The following is a 17,630-nucleotide window of genomic DNA, read 5'->3' as shown; positions in this document are numbered from 1 at the left end:
AACTTTACTCTTCAGAAAATCTGTTGTAAAAAGAACTATTTGCTAAAAGGAGAAAAGAGAATGAAACTTATACTCAGGTGAAAAGACCCAGCTCCTACATTCTATCAAATAATCTAACCTACTTGATATACAGTAAACCAAAGTAAGGGCTTCCCAGGTGGCACTAGTGGTAAAGAACCCACCTGCCAATGCAGGAGACATAAAGAGATGTGGGTTCCATCCCTGGTTTAGGAAAATCCCCAGAGAAGGGCATGGCAACCCACTCCAGTACTCTGGCCTGAAGAATTCCACGGACAGAGGATCCTGGCCGGCTACAGTCCAGAGGCTTGCAAACAGTCTGTTCACAGGCACACATACAAGCACAAACCAAAGTAAACAGTAATTTCTGAAACAGCCTCTAAATCCCTTATAATGTTACGCATCTACTGATTCCAGGCACTGGGAAGAGAAAAGGCAGATTTTATCATCTTTATCTTCTGACTCACACTGCAGTCAGACAGAACATAAGGGGAGTGTGTGTGTGTGTGTGTGTGTGTGTGTGAGAGAGAGAGAGAGAGAGAGAGAGAGAGAGAGAGAGAGAGAGAGAGAGACACCCAGGAGGAGCAGGGGAGAGGAAACCCAGCCCTGGGACATGAGAGGATAAATGGTAGAACTATGAGTTCTGCAGAGTCAGAGAAAAGAGGGCAGAGCCTTTCCACATAAATGGAGCAAGGGGGAAGGGAACAAAGGATGTATGAATGCAAAGTCCGGAAGACAGAGAAAGCAAGCATGGGACAGGTCGAGCCGGAATCTGGTGAATGCTGCTTTTTCTCAGACCACCAAACCAGTTGGCCACGTTAGTTGCGAGCCAGGCGGGATCCCGGCAGAGACCTCAGGGTCCTTTCCACTGGCTGAGTGGAGAGTGCCATCTGTGGTAGGTCACAGCTCACTGGTTAGACCTCTGACTTCACCTTGTCAGACAGCTGACCTTTCCCAGAAGCCATCTTCCAGGTAGAGCGCAGGAGGGGAGGCAAGGGTGGGGGGCTGCACTGGGTTCCCAGCGGCACTGCTGCTCATGCAGGCCCACCCCGGGGTCCTTCCTGCTCATCCCAGCCATCTGTCATCTCCGTCCAGCCCACTTCCAGTCCACTGCCCGCCAGATAAGGAATGTCGTAAAGACAGACGTTTGCTCTGCCTGTGTCGTGTGAAACAAAAAGGTAGGAGGGAATGTAAAACTGTTTCCCAGAGTTTCCCAAAAACTTCTATAAAAAAAAAATCTCCAAGAGTTTCAGAAAACAATAATAATTAGGCTTGTGATTTGCATAGGTATTCATTCTGAAAGAGTAAGTTGTGGTTGCTTTATGGCGTCGCACCAATAAAACAGAGATCACGCTCAGCACTCATCTGGCCCCTTTTATTACCCGTGTGCCACAGCTGTTGGCATTCCTCAGCCTCCTGCACCTAATGATTTTTTAGATCTCTCCTCCCCTGTGCTCTTTACTGTGGATAGGAGGGACTGCTTAGTAATTCTACACCTGTTCAAGTCCACGCCTATCAACTTGCTAAGCTTCCCAAACAAGTGCGGGGCAAAGCATGAGAACTCCTGAGTCTGGGGTGGAGACAGAGGCGGCTGCGCCCGGGTTAGGCTTTTCAGAATTTTTTGCCAGGAAAATCAAATGTATTTCCTACCATGGCGGTTGATGACAGCAATTTATATTCCAGGACGAAGAACAAACTAAATTCATCACAAAATGATTATAAATCAAGACGGAGCAGCCTGCCACCTGAATTACTCATAGGAAATGATATTAAAGCAAGACTTCAAAGAAACTTTAGAAACTTGGAACCCATTCACCTGAGGCGCCCAAAAAAGAGACCATCCATATTTCCAGGTAGGATTTGTTTCAATTGATGCCTGCCAGTTAAAACAACAACAAGGATTGTATTTCATTTCTAACGATCAGATGTGTTACATTTCAGATTAACTTGGGACATGTTTGAGAACTTGAGGCAGTAAACATGTTTAATTGTAAAAAAAAAAAAAAAAAATTAGAACAATTCTTTCACCTGAAAGCACTCTCATCCTTTTTCTTTTCTTGATTTATTTTCATATCTTTAAGGGTCTGTAAATAGGTGACTCTTTGACTTTAAGTATCTGTAAATAGGCGGCTATTCTGTTGGGCTGCGGAATCTGGGACCTGCTTTGCTTGCAGTCCTGGAGAATTCCATGCTGCATTTCATTTTCTGACATATTTTCTTTATTTTGCAAGATTATTGGATTGTTGAGTGAAGCTGATGTTTGTGTGCACCAGAAATTAACGCCGTTAAATACTCAAATGCATGCTTCAAATTCCTGTCTTGCATTAGAGCCTAAAACCATTTGTAGTAAAGGGCTCGATTAAACAGTGTAGATGGTGGAGTGTACTGGAGCTCAGAAGACTCCCAGATTTCAATCTCGATAAAGAGACTCTGGTGGTGGGCTTAGGTGGCCAAGCCTGGTATTACAGGTGTGTAGATTGTATAAGGTGCCTGCGACAGTGAACTCTCGCTGAGGTTTCACTGGTGCGTGATCCCTGGAGAGGATGAATTATTTAGTCAACTTATTTCAGTACTGTTTGCATTGGAATTTTCTGGAGAAACTGAAAATGGCCTTTTGTTGTGATTGATCGGTTAGATTGATAGATTAGACCCAGCTGCTGAAATCTAATTCTGTGATGATAGAAAATAAACGAGAATTCATTCAAGCTTTCGTTCGTCATAAAAATGAAACAGACTCCCCCTCAGAGTCTTTGTACTATTTTAGGAAATATTGAATAGCTAGGTGATGATTTAGAAATGTGAGCCACCAAGGCCACAAGCTGAAAATTTCAGTTCATAAGGAAGTTCTTGTGTTCATGAAGTTCCTGGGTCAGTGATGCTACCTTGGTGTGGAAATACTCTGCAGGAAAAAGCAAAGCCCGGGGTTGCAGTGGGCCAGAGGTGTACGTGTGTAGGTGCATTGGCAGGAGAAGGAAGGGGATGATGGAAACAAGGCTGTGAGGAGGAGCGTTTGAGTGTCTGAAGTATCTAAAAACACAGTAACTTTCTGCCTGTTCTCTTTGATCTTAAAGTAATGAGGAGCCCAGACCTGCCTCACTCTCCTGAGCCTGTGTGACACGAAATGCTTTCTGTAGAGCTGGTTCCCTAGCCCTTCTTCAGAAACCTGCTCCCAGGCCTGTTCTTCACCTTCCGCTCTTTCTTCTCCTTGTTTTTGGTTTAATGTACGGGAATCCATATGGGCTTCCCTGGTGGCTCAGTGCTAAAGAATCCGCCTGCCAGTGCAGGAGACACAGGTTCGATCCCTGGTTTAGGAAGATCCCCTGGAGGAGGCAATGGCAACCCACTCCAGTATTCTTGCCTGGGAACTCCCATGGACAGAGGAGCCTGGCAGGCTAGAGTCCATGGGGTCAAAAAAGAGTGGGACGCGACTGAGCGACTAAACAACAACAACATTGGATCCACGTGTGTCATGATTCACCAGGCTTTTCTCTACTACCCCTCCCCCACACTTCCAGACAGCCAGATCCGGAACATCTCGCCCTCTCCAGCCCCCATTTCCGTTTTGCCTTCTCTTTCTAGAAGGTTATCTCGCTCCAGGCTGTCAGCTACAATCACAGAATTATGAGAAGACCTCTAACTCTAACCTCACACAAGTCATTCCTTTCTAAGATCTTGGACTGTCCTAATTAACTGGACAGGGTGGAGTTGTGGAAGAGGCGCTGAACTTAGGGGACCTGGGTTTTAGAGTAGACTGTGTCCCTAAAGGGCTGTTCGTGGTTTCCGAGCCACCTCACCGACCCCTGTGGCCTTCAGTGACATTCTTTTTCTTCTGCCTAGTTCTGCTGCCATTCCCCACCTTGGGGACAGCAAGAGGGGATGAACTCTTAACAGCCTCCCTGTGTGCCACGGTATCCAGGTGACAAGGTGGAGAGTTACCTGCCTGAAGTTTGAACAATGCTGGCTACTTCTTTTTTGTCTACATTCAATTTCAAATAAACCACAACTTCACTGTCATGCAGGTTGCACTAACTTCTTTTTACGATAGATGACTTAGAAATACCCTGGCCTGAAAAACCCACTGCAGCTCCTGAAGGTCAGCTGAAAGAGAAGTGTACATCAAGTGTGTTGTTGTGCTCAGTCATGTCTGACTCTTTGCGACCCCCATGGACTGTAGCTCACCAGGCTCCTCTGTCCACAGGGATTCTCCAGGCAGGAATACAGGAGTGGGTTGCCATGCCCTCCTCCAGGGGATCTTCCCAACCCAGGAATCAAACCCAGGTCTCCTACATTGCAGGCAGATTCTTTACCATCTGAGCCGTGAGGGAAGCCCAAGAATACTGGTGTGGGTAGTCTATCCCTTCTCCAGGGGATCTTCCCAACCCAGGAATAGAACCAGTGTCTCGTGCATTGCAGGCAGATTCTTTACCAGCTGAGCCACCAGGGAAGCCCCTATATGATATGTAGTGACACGTAAAGAGCAGATATAATGTGGGACCAAGCATCAGGGGAATTTAAGCACCAACTCAAAATGATCATTGTTGTTATCATTTGTCTGATGAGATTCAAGATTGAAGACGTGTCAGTGTTCTGATGTGTATTCACTCTGACCCTTACAGACTCCCAGGTAGCATTATCCTCTATCTCAAGTCCCCTGTTCTCAATCCTGAGCCAAGCGATTGACTGCTGTGTTGATCAGTTCATTCATTCACTCATGAAATACTCATTTAGTTCTTACACTGGGCTAGGTTGGACCATGAAGAAGCAAGCTACATGTTATTCTGTTCTTATTGCCCATTTCTCCTCTAAGGACCATCCCACATGTCAGATGGTTATCTACCCAAAATGAAAATGTGTTTGTTTCATTCCCTTAAATTCTTCAGTGACTCCCTTCGCTCTTAGGATAAAGTCCAGACTTCTTAATGCAAAGTACACGAGACTGCTTACCCAACCAGTGCTTCTGTCCTTGGCCCATCTCTTAGCATTCCTCCTCTTGCTGTCCTGCAAACCCAGCCCACTTCAGATCCCCGTGGCCCATCACACCTGCTCTTCTGGGTTAAGTGCTGTATCACCTACATGCCCAGTTACACCTGACTAATTCCTACCTTAGCTTCAGGTGTCAGCTTGACCACCTTCTTAGGAAACGTCCAGGAAATTTTCCTGACCCTCCCATCTGGGTTGGGTCCCTTCTCCGTTCCTTCTCATGACACCTGGACTTTTCCCTATCATAACACTTATTGTATTGTATTGTAATTATCCGTTTACTTGTCTATATCTTCCGCTAGCCCGGGAGCCAGGGACCATATCAGGGACCATATCAGTCCTGTTAACCATTGTGTCCCTTGTACCTGTCACAATGCTTGGCACACAGCATGAACTCAGTAAATATTTATTCAGTTGACTCAAATTGTGGTGGACAGAGTGAGCTCCTGGTGTGCCTGTGCGCTCTGTATGCCTCTTTCACCCTCCCATCCTCTCTCACTCCCAATATACACACACAAACACACACCACACCGCACACACACACACACACCATAGACACACACACCACACACACACATACACCACACACGACACACACACACACCACACACACACACCATACACACACACCACACACATACACACACCACACACACACACACCACACACACATACACCACACACCACACACACACATACACCACACACACACATACACCACACACACACCACACACATACAAACACCACACACACCACACACACACACCACACCACACACACCGCACACACTGCACACACATACACACACACCACACACACCACACATACACACAACACACACACACTGCACACACACACACTGCACACACACCACACACCCACACACACCACACACCACACACACACACACCACACACACATACACCACACACCACACACACACCACACACATACACACACCACACACACATACCACACCACACACACCGCACACACCACACACACTGCACACACACACCACATACCACACACACCACATACACACACACACACACCACACACACACACTGCACACACATACATCACACACACCACATACCACACACACCACACACATACACACCACATACCACACACACACACCACACACATACACACCACATACCACACACATACACCGCACACATACCACACACCACACACACACACACCACACACACACTGCACACACATACACCACACACACCACACCACACACCACACCACAGACACACATATATACCACACACACACCACACCACACACCACACCACACCATAGACACACATATATACCACACACACACCACACACACTGCACACACACACACACACACACACACCACACACACGCCTGTATTCCCGTTCTGCTCTTTCTTCCCTTCTCCACCTGGGCTTCAAGGCCTGATTTGCGACTTCTGTCTTCTTAATCGTCCAGTCTTCTGGCCTCTCTTGCATTCTCCTCTGTGCTGACCACCTCCTTGGCCTCATTACTGCATGTAGAGTCCTTCCCTTTCTTCCTGGGGTTGTGTTCAGTTGTCTTAGGTTGTGAAAGGGTTCAGTACTTTATTGCTTGGTGGAAACTGTTAAGTTTTGTACAGAAACTCTTTGAAAACAGGGACATATATGTCTTCGAGCAGCCCAGTTGTATCGGAGGAGTTGGGCACCATAGGTGGTCAGTGTTCAGTGAAGTTAACTAATTAACTTCAATTAGTGGTGAGTTAACTAATTTACTGTGAGGCAGTGTCCTTCCTGTGGAGCCCATCTCATTCTAGCTCTAGAAAAGAACTAGTTGGCAGTAGAGACTGTCAAAGGGCAAGGTCTTTATTAATGATGTTCGTCACTGTAGGAGCTCCCGGTGAGGGGGAGTGCAGGTACCCCTGTCTCAGTGTGTAATTCATTCATTAAAATGTGTTAGGATCCTCTGTATCCCAGGATCTATTCTAGCCCTTGGGAAGACAGCAAAAAAGAAGACAGTTTCTTATGTGACTGATGGGAACGAATTTTCCTAGCAGGATGCCTTGCATACCGGATAATCTGGCAAATACCTCTTGAGTCAAGGAATGAGGGGACACCATACTCACAGCAATGAATCGTACCCAAAACCAGTACATATAAACATCATATTCATATGATTTTTACAAAATCATCAAAAATTAACCATTTATCTTTCCCTTGAAGAAACCTCAACAGTAGAACTAGTTTGAGTTGCTCATTTGAAGTTCCACCATCTCAGTTCTGCCAGGCCAGGCATTAAGAATGTACGTAGGTCTCAGGACTTCCCTGGTGGTCCAATGGGCTAAGACTCTGGGTTCCCAATGCAGGGGCCTGGGTTCATTCCCAGGTCAGGGAACTAGATACCACATGCCTCAACTAAGACCTGGTGCAGCACCCCACCCCCCCAAACAAAATTGTAGGTAGGTCCCTAGCAGGCAGGCAGCCTGACTTCCTCATCCTCCTGAAAGAATTCCAGCAGCTTCAGAGCAGGGGGCTCAGCTCAGTGATCTAAGAAAGCAAAGGAGGAGAGAGAAGTGGTCCTAACACATACCACACCCATGGGCATTTCAGATTGAAGTGAGCATCCCTTCCTGCACATGGAACAGAGTGGGGCTCAGGTCCCAGGTGTCAGAGGCTGTTCACTCAGCTCTCCTAAGCAGACAAGTTGATGCATCTCATCTGCTCAGTCTTAAAATATCCTACGGATTTTGCAGTCATCTGTTTGAGAAGCAAGGAGCCATCTGCCTGGAGGAAACAGGCCGTTCCGCATACTTCCTTGTTGCTTAGAGGACAAGTGTGGGGAGTCTGCTGGGGCCACGAGGAGCAGGGCCTTCCAGGCAGGACTCACATAGCAGATATCCCAGTGATATAAGCGAACCTCCATTCTCGTTTTTAAATCAGTTCTATTCCAGAGGCTTTCTTTTAAAAAGAAAATCCACAACCTAAAAACAAAGGTCATTTATATCATTTTAATAATCAAACAGAATTTGAACATTTCTGGCTTCCCAGGTGTCTCAGTGGTAAAGAATCTGCCTGTCAAATGCAGGAGACTCCAGTTCAATCCCTGGGTTGGGAAGATCCCCTGGAGGAGGAAACGGCAACCCACTCCAGTATTCTTGCCTGGAAAATTCCATGGACAGAGGAGCCTGGTGGACAGGAGTCCATGGGGTCGCAAAGTGTCAGGACACCACTTATCAACTAAACACTAAAAACAAAGTAAAATTTCCCCTTGCTGCACGTAGGATTTTATTGGAAACACAGGGAAGCAGTAAGAACAGTGGCAGCTAGATGGTTCTGGGCTCCCCAAGGTGGCCAGAAGGAGACAGTGAGGCTGAAGAGTTGGGCTGGGCGCCCTCCTGGGAGCCTCTTATCCTGGGCGTGGGGAAGGACTGTAATTAAGCTGCCTCCCCCAGTACTGTGTTGGCTGTCAGAATTCTGTTACTCAGGCCTCTGCTGAGTAGTGATTGGATGACGGTCCAGCAGGGCCTTCCAGGGACCAAGAGGCCGCCATAGCGACTCCTTAAAGATGTGCTGTAAACTGGGCTTCCTGGGATCCTGTGCAGCTGGGTTCAGTGGCTTCTCTTGGTGACATCAGGACCCATGTTTCCCATACCTGGGTGTCCCCACAACACCCTCCTCAGGGCTTTGACGTGGGAGGTGCCCTGGAGGTGGTAAGATGGGCAGACAGGGTGGAGGCAGGTGCGAATGAATGTGTCATCACCAATCCAGGGCCCCACCCCCGTCCATCTTTCCTGCCCATCAGGTCATGTGACTTCCTTCTGCAGCAGCTTCCAGAGGTGGCTGTGCTCCAGACTAAGGTCAGAAAGCCCCAAAGACATGAGTTTGAACTGCTTCTCTCGTGAAAGAGTTCCAGCTGAAGGATTTCACAAAGTACCTCACAACTGGGTTCAAGTTCTAACCCCACATCTTACTAAATGTGTAACCTCAAATGAGTCACTTGATCTCATAGAACCTTTTATTTATTTATTTTCCTAGTTGCTGAACAGATGCTTTCTGTTGGAAAAAATAGATAAATAAATAAATGAAACAGTTGTGAAACTGAAATTAAGTGTAAACTTCCAGGCTATTAAACACTGGAGACTTCTTTCTATTTTTCCTCTCGGAAACTTTTTTATTTCTTCATCTGTAACATGAGGGTGAAAATCCAGTGTCACCGAGTCACATGAAACTCAAATGAAATAATGTATGATGATGAAATGATACACAGCTGGAATTTACAGTGTTCGCTTATACTTCAGTAGTATCAAAGGTCTTGTTTCTCATAATTTGTACTTTTCATGGGTAGGTGTGATTGGAACACTTTTGCAAATCTTCATGGTTGGAGAATTATCCTAAGGTGCTAACCAGGCCCTCTCCTTACACAGAATGTAAATTCTGTGTAAGGAGATGATGCTACTAAAGACCTGTTAATTTCATTTTCCAAGAAAAAGAGGATAACACAGAAACTCTTGTCATGATATAAATATCCATATATTTTCTCAACATGAATTATCAAACTTGAGAGTGTTGTCATGACAGGCCTCTAAAAAAAACTGTTCTGTATAAGTAACAACACTGTTGGTGATTTCAAAACTTAGTTGCAGTCTTGTTATGTTTAATAATTTTTCTTAGTTTCGTCTAAGGCGCTGCTTTTGGAAATTCAGCCCTGGCTTTCCTTTGAACCAAAAGTTGGAATAGGATGGTAATTGGTTTGTAATTATATATAATACATAGCTAATCTATATGATTATAAATGAATTAACCACTTGAAATTCATCTTTTTAAATATTAGGAGTATTTAGACTTCAAAACTTTTGAATGTCAAAAATTTGACATTTTGGGGAAATGGAGGTTGAGTGTTAGGACTTGGTGCTTTCACTGCTGGAGTTCACTTCCTGTTTGGGGAACTTAGATCCTGCAAGCCACTTGGCACAGCCAAAAAAAAAAAAAATTGACATTTTAATTTAAAATATTTATAGCATTTCTCCAAGTCTGTGAGTCTGTTTCTGTTTTGTAAGTAAGTTCATTTGTATAATTTCTTTTTAAATTCCACATATTAGGGATGTCATACAATATTTCTCCTTCTCTGTCTGACTGACTTCATTCAGTATGACACTCGAGAAAGAGCTTGTGGTTGTCAGAGGGATGGATGTGGGGAAGGGATAGTTAGGGAGATGGACAGATACACACTCCTATATTTAAAGTGGATAAGCGACAAGAACCTACTGCATAGCACAGGGAACTCTGCTCAGTGTTATATGGCAGCCTGGATGGGAAGGGAGTTCGTGAGAGAAGGGCTACATGTGTATGTATGGCTGAGTCCCTTCACTGTTCACCTGAAGCTATCACAACGTTGTCTGTTAATTGGCTATATACCAATACAAAATCAAAAGTTAAAAACATAAAATATTTACAGTATTTCTTACTTAAAAATATTAGTGCAGCAGAACCCAAGGAATCCTCTCTTCTTACCCAAGGAATCCTCTTTTCTTAATCAAATGTATTTTTTGGACAAGTTTCTTCAGGAAGGCAAAATTTCTGTTCTCGTTTTGCTTTGTTCTATTTTCTAAAAAGAGACAAAGCCAAAAACCTTTAATGAAACAATTAATATGGTGCTCCAGTTACTTTTAAGGAAAACAAAAATGCTAATACTATAAACATGCATGATAAACAAAGGGAAATAAGTTTTACCTTTATGCAGGGACCCAGAATAAGCAGAAGGTGTTAGATTTACAGCTTGACTTCAGACTTTTTCCCCTTGTCATAAAAAGATAAATAAATACAAATAATATGGTTCTGAAGACTTACGATATATTAAGAGGTGGCTTAAACACTCTTGTTCTAAAAGCAGTTCATTTCCATTTGCTGATCTATAGCAAATGTATAGCTGTACAAATTTGAACGCTCCCACAAACTTATTTCCATTCTTAACATTTAAGTTCTAGTAGTCATATCTAGACTGTGAAAAGATTATATATTCTTACATCCACATAAATTTATATTAAGATCCCTGGTGGTTCAGACAGTGGAGAATCTGCCTGCAATGAGGGAGTCCTGGGTTCAGTCCCTGGGTCAGGAAGATCCCCTGGAGGAGAGCATGGCAACCCACTCCAGCCTTCTTGTCTGGAGAATCCCACGGACAGAGAAGCCTGAGGGCTACAGTGCACAGGGTCACACAGAGTTGGAGATGACTGAGCAACTTCATATTTACTCAAGCTACTTCAGTGATAATTTTAAATATTTTTTACTGTTTTCATGAGGAATGTACTTTTAACAAATATTTAGCAGGGGGAATGGTCATCCAGTTACCCAGTTAAATAAATAAATGACCAGACCCCAACATTCCATTACTTCAAATACTTTGGGAGTCTGTAAAGAATGTTTACCTTCACATTTTAACTAGAATACCTCCCACTTTTCTTTAAAGTCTAGGAAAATGTAGACTTAGGAATAGGGGTTTACAAAATGAGCTTAAACACGTAGTCATGTTTGGGTGACATGCATGTAAAAACTTTCATTACAAAATGGTCGGGTTGTTTTTCAGTCACAAGTTTAAAACCTCCCATCTTGAGTGGGACATGAGTTAATTTTTTTGTGTGCCAAACAACTTATTATCAGAGCTATCTTTGAACATCCTGGGAGTTCAGAGCCCCAAGGTGGAGGAACCAGGAAGATGGTGCGTACTTTGTCAGTAGATCAGGTTTCTCTATGGTACTCCCTCAGCTATCAAATCACGTTCTTCTGTCCCACCCTGATACTTAAGAAAGACTGAATCCTCTTGATGGATAATCAATACTGGATGGCGTCTTGGAGCAATTAAGGGCCAGAAAGATTCAGTTTAATGAAACATTATTTTAAGTATCAAAATAGCTCAAGGATAAGGACTTCCCTGGAGCTCAGTGGTAAAGAATGCACCTGGCCAGTGCAGGAGACACGGGTTTGATCTGTGGTCTGAGAAGATCCCATATGCCATGGAGCAACTAAGTCTGTGCACCTCAACCTCTGAGCCTGTTCTCTAGGGCCTGGGAACTACACAACTACTGAGCCCATGCACCACAACTGCTGAAGCCCATGCACCTAGAGCCTGTGTTCTGCATTAAGAGAAGCCACTGCAATGAGAAGCCCGTGCACCGCAACTCGAGAGTAGTCCCTGCTCACTGCAACGAGAGATACGTCTGCACAGCAGTGAAGACCCAGCACAGCCAAACATAAATAAACAGTTATTTTTTAAAAACAGTGCCCAAGGATAAAGGAAGCTATGCCATGAGAAACACAACATCTATTCAACAAAAATCTAAGCTATCTTGTTGAATGTCTACTAGATGCAAAGCACTGTGAAGGCCTAGTTGATGGTTAAGACACTGACATGCCGCAATTTGTTCCCTATCTAATTTTTTACCGGGACAGTAGGGTGCACTAATTTGGGTGTTCGTGCTTCTCCGGCACCAGTATTTAAACCTCTGTGTTGCACCAGCTAATAGCAATACTGACACCGTGTCATCACAGAAGCCCTAATTGGCAGTGGAGTGTCTCCTACAGGAAAATGCCAGGGGACCGTAATTGTCCTCCGCATCTGGGGGCTTTGCTGAGGGGTTGTTTACCTATTGTAATTTGGGCCTCTTCTGCACCCTCTGGAACATAGCTAACTGGGAGAGGGGTCATAACTCCACTGTTCCTTCCCAGAGTCCAGCTCAGGAAGGGTTTCCTGTCTTTTGAGATTTTCAAATGCTTGTACAACTAAAGGAATATTAATTTAGCAACATAGAGCATTCATTTTCAGTCAATATTGCAAATGCAAATTATTGAAGGAGGTTTTTCAGAATCCACAGCCCTGGAGATTGGATTGAGGAACTCTGGTGGGCAGGGGCTGGGCTTCTAACTGCAATGTGAAAATTTTCCCCACATACTTGGGACGTTTGTCCCCATCCCCTAGTAGAGAACTCTTGACTTAAAAGAAGTAGAAAAGATACTAAAGATCAAAGTCGTTCTTAAACTCTCTCCTGTTTCACATGTAGGAAGCAGAAACCCCCCCCCCGCCCGCCGCCAATCCCAGCCTCTTGTCATCTGGTCCCCTCCCTCTCACACCCAGCCACCACCCACCTCAACTATCAGTATGTTCTTGGGCAAGAAGAGAACCTGCATTTTCTCTCCTAACAGTGCCTGGGTTTGGGTTCCATTATATAGAGACTTCCTCCTGGTTCCCACTCATAATCTTACAAACTGTTCATCTAGGTCTTTGTTCTAACCCCTGCTCACATCAGAGGGTGAAACACTAGAACTTTTCCTCCCACCCCTTGGTCCATTTAAAAAATTGTAACAATGTGCTATGGGCTGAATGTTTATGTCGCCCCAGGATCCATATGTTGAGTAATCCCCAATGCAATGGCATTTGGAGTTGGGAGTTTTGGTGGCAATTAGGTCATGAGGATGGAGCCCTCATTAATGGAATTAGTGCCCTTGTGAAAAGATACAGAGGAGAGGTGATCTTTTCGATTTGTTTCTCTTTCCATCTCTGGGGCGGGAAGATCCCCTGGAGAAGGGAATGGCTACCCACTCCAGTATTCATGCCTGGAGAATTCCATGGACAGAAGAGCCTGGAGGGCTACAGTCTATGGGGTCACAAAGACTTGGAATGACGGAACGACTAACACTCACTTTTTTTTCTGTGAGGACACAGCAAGAAGCCAGGAAGAGGGGTCTCACTAGACACCAAACCAGCCAGCACCTTGATCTGGGACTTCCCAGCCTCCAGAACCAGAGATGTAAATGTTTGTTGTCAAAGCCACCTGGTCTATAATAATTTGCCATTTCCTTCTCCAGGGGATCTTCCGGACCCAGGAATTGAACCCAGGTCTCCTGCATTGTAGACAGACGCTTTACCATCTGAGCCACCAGGGAAGTCCAGTAATTTGCTATAGCAGCCTTAATTAACAAAATCAATGGGATGGGTAAGAAACATTTGAGTCCTTAAGAACAAACACTGTCAAACAGTACAAGTAATATAATAGAATACAGAAATATTTAGTGAATAAAAGTTGATGAATATCATGCACGATACTTAGTGCTGCACAGAAACTGCATTATTCAGAAATAAACTAGAATGACTTACTCCCTTTTGTTATTGAATCACATCCATAAATAACAGTTGAGCAACTTCTCAAAAGAAATATTGCCAAAATGTAATTACTTTTAATAAAGATGCCACAAATTGCTACATAATTATTTAAATAAAAGGCAATGCAGTTTTGGAAGACTTTATAAACAACCCAGTGTTGTAGCCTTGTACTTTGTCTTAATTTATGCTAAATTAGAAAGTGTTCTGCTGTTTCAAATATACCCGTACTATTCAGTCCTTTAGTAAAAAGACAGGTGACTAAAATCTATATGCTTAACCATGCTTAATGAATATTTATAATGGTAGAAGCCATTTTATTGGCAGTAAATAAGCTTCTGATTTCTATGCCAAATACTCCCACAAACATAAACATGGAGGGCGGCAAGCAGGAAATGGTCTGGAATTATATCCTTCATGAACAACCTGAACTGAAAATGCAAAATCTCCATCAATGGGGTCATGGCTGGGGATAAGGAAGTCCAGAAGGAATTTATACAACATACTCAGCAGAGGGATCTTGGAAAAAAAAAAATCAAGCAAAAAGAAAATAATGTTATACTTACATCCACAATCACCCCTCCCATCACAGCAGGGAATTTGTGGGGTGGTTTTTAGTTTAAAATTTTTACTGCTACGGACAGGGCAAAATGACTTGCAAAAATGAAACTGGGTTTGGTGCTTGCCTCTGGGGAGTAGAATGACTGAATGTGTTAGTCTTTCAGTTGTGTCTGACTCTGCAACCCCATGGACTGTAGCCCACCAAGCCCCTGTGTCCATGTGGATTCTCCAGGCAAGAATGCTAGAGTGGGTAGCCATTCCCTTCTCCAGGGGTTCTTCCTGACCCAGGGATCAAACCGGGTCTCTTGCATTGGCAGGCGGATTCTTCACCTCCTGAGCCACCAGGGAAGCCCTCTGGGAAGCTCCTTAAATGTCACTGAGACGGTTCAGAGGGAGGGTAGCAGCAAGAGTGTAATACTTGTTTATTTGATAAGTAATGGTTCTCTTTATAAATGGCTCTTTTCAAGTTTCCAAACATTGAAAATAATGATGAGCTAACACAAGATAAATAAAGTGAGACAGGAAGAGTAGAAGACAGGAAGTGTTGTTCCCCCAAACAACAATGGATTGTGTGTCTCTACTCAACCACTGCCTCGGGGAATTGATTTGTAGGAAATTGGAGCAATGGGGAGGGTGATGGAGGAAGCCCGGAAGAGTCCATTGGCTTCTCCTCATTGTCACTCCTGGAAAGGTTCCCCAGCTCAGCCTGCACATTATTGGTTTAAAACAATGTTAAGACCTAACTCAGTTGTATTTGGGCAGCAGAGGTAGAAATTACTGATATATGAGATGCTGATATTCAGACAGAAGTCTAGCATTACACATTGCTTTCTTTAAGTTGGAAAACACAATGTGTAGGAGTTGAAAAATTTACTCAAAAATCCACCACACTCTGACAGGGGCTATAGTAGAGGGTTCTGCTTCTTTAAAGTGTGGACATTTGGGATGAACACATTAAAATTGATTAATATGTGATTGTTGAGACTTCTCTGGTGGTCCAGTGGTTAAGACTCTGTGCTTCCAATGGGGCTCAATCCCTGGTCGGAGAACGAAGATCCCACGTGCCATGCAGTGTGGCCAAAAAAAAAAATGTAGTTGTTGCTCACAAAATACAGATAAATCAGCTGACTGGAGTTCTGTCTCTGCTCTGGGCCAGAGTGTTTACAAGCCCTTGCTTACTCTACGGTTGTCATCTTAACGTCTCACATGGCTGTATGCTACTAATCGCTGAATGGAATGATCTCCTGCATTGGCAGGCAGGGTCTTTACCACTAGTGCCACCTGGGAAACCCTCGTATAGTGTCTACTCTACCAGTATTCTTCAACCTCCGGACATCTTGGTGTCTTCTTCTTTTCTTCTCCCATCTGTTCTTTCAAATTCCTTTCTACCACATGTCTCCAGAATTTCATGTTCTTCTCCCTCTGTCATATAGAACAGTTCAGATCTTTCCAGCTCTTACCCCCCAGCTCTTCTTCAGGCCTATCACAGCACATCCAGAAACAACTGAGGCGCTCATTGAAATCAAAGGGCCATCTGAGGTTACTTCCTTTAAGCCCATGGTTATCTTAAGGGTACGTAAGAACCATCTCAATTTTTGTTAAAATTAAATTTAGATGCTGGCTCATCCGGTTTGGAGTTGGCTGGGGAATACTTAGCTTCCCAGGTAGCTGAGTAGTAAGGAACCCGCCTGCCGATGCAGGAGATGAAAGAGATACAGGTTCAATCCCGGGGTCTGGAAGATGACCTATAGGCAAGCATGGCAACCCACTCCAGTATTCTTGTCTGGAGGATTCCATGGACAGAGGAGCCTGGTGGGTTACATTCCATAGGGTCTCAAAGAGCTGGACACGACTTAGCAACTGGGCACTCAGAGTACTTACTTTTAATAGTCATGATTTGATTCTGATTGAGGAATCTTCTCAAATCTATGGTTTTTCTGGTAGTCATGTATGGATGTGAGAGTAGGACTATAAAGAAAGCTGAGCACCGAAGAATTGATGCTTTTGAACTGTGGTGTTGGAGAAGATTCTTAAGAGTCCCTTGGACTGCAAAGAGATCCAACCAGTCCATCCTAAAGGAGACCAGTCCTGGGTGTTCATTGGAAGGACTGATGCTGAAGCTGAAATACTTCAATACTTCAGCCACCTGATGCGAAGAACTGACTCATTAGAAAAGACCCTGATGCTGGGAAAGATTGAAGGCAGGAGGAGAAGGGACGACAGAGGATGAGATGGTTGTATGGCATCACCGACTCAATGAACACAAGTTTGAGTAAACTCCAGGAGTTGGCAATGGACAGGGAGGCCTGGCGTGCTACAGTCCATGGGGTCGCAAAGAGTCAGACACGACTGAACTGAACTGAACTGAACTGAGGAGTCTTCAGCATCTTTGAGAAACTCTATAGTCTAATAAGGTTCATCCTCTATAGGAGCCAGTTGGAGTCAGATAGCAGGGTTTTCCTCCTTTACATATTGAACATACCTACTGAATCCTGGAAAGACCCCCACTGGGATGTCTCTCCATCATCCTATTTATTGCTAGACTGTCTTATAGTGTAAGCCCAGAATCACTCTGCTTAGAAGCTCTGTCCATTAAAACTTTGGTAGACTCATTAGTAGCGGATAAGAGTCGTATTTCCCATCTTCAGAGGATTTATCTTGTCAAACATGTTGTGTTCACTTGAACAAGCCCAGTGACCCATGTAACCAAGTTACATAGAGGACAGAGCTTGCTCTGGGTTGAACCAGGGAACTTTGCTTCCCATCTTCCAGTGAGGTAGAACAGAAGACAGGTTTAAGGGATCAGGAAGTAAGACCATCGTGGCTTAGCAGAAGGCCACATTATTTTCTATTTTTAATACCCAGAGTGGTTGTGATAAGTTCACATTGATTTGGGCAACATTTTTCGATATTAGCTTTGTT

The 17,630-nt window shown here is 44.2% G+C and overlaps 1 protein-coding gene and 1 long non-coding RNA gene across 6 annotated transcripts in view; one reads left to right on the top strand and one right to left on the bottom strand.

The window, feature by feature from the left end:
* Nucleotides 1-1,569: 1,569 nt before the first annotated feature.
* FRY (FRY microtubule binding protein) overlaps nucleotides 1,570-17,630 on the top strand; it is a 328,350-nt gene continuing 312,289 nt past the window's right edge. For all 5 annotated transcript variants that reach the window (XM_024999814.2, XM_024999812.2, XM_059892004.1 and 2 more), the window contains exons 1-2: nucleotides 1,570-1,619; nucleotides 1,702-1,871. In XM_024999814.2, the coding sequence (XP_024855582.1) occupies nucleotides 1,573-1,619; nucleotides 1,702-1,871 (217 nt within the window). In that variant the 5' untranslated portion in view covers nucleotides 1,570-1,572. The remainder of the gene's footprint in view (nucleotides 1,620-1,701; nucleotides 1,872-17,630) is intronic.
* Nucleotides 10,365-13,615, bottom strand: LOC132346707 (uncharacterized). Its single transcript, XR_009496623.1, has 4 exons — nucleotides 13,507-13,615; nucleotides 11,720-11,841; nucleotides 10,727-10,792; nucleotides 10,365-10,601 (listed from the first exon to the last, which is right to left on the bottom strand). It is a non-coding gene; the product is annotated as an uncharacterized lncRNA (long non-coding RNA).

This window comes from Bos taurus, chromosome 12 (assembly GCF_002263795.3).
Source record: "Bos taurus isolate L1 Dominette 01449 registration number 42190680 breed Hereford chromosome 12, ARS-UCD2.0, whole genome shotgun sequence".
NCBI classification, from domain to species: Eukaryota; Metazoa; Chordata; class Mammalia; order Artiodactyla; family Bovidae; genus Bos; species Bos taurus.
The sequence above is the reverse complement of the archived record's forward strand: the minus strand, read 5'-3'. Positions and strand labels throughout refer to the sequence as shown.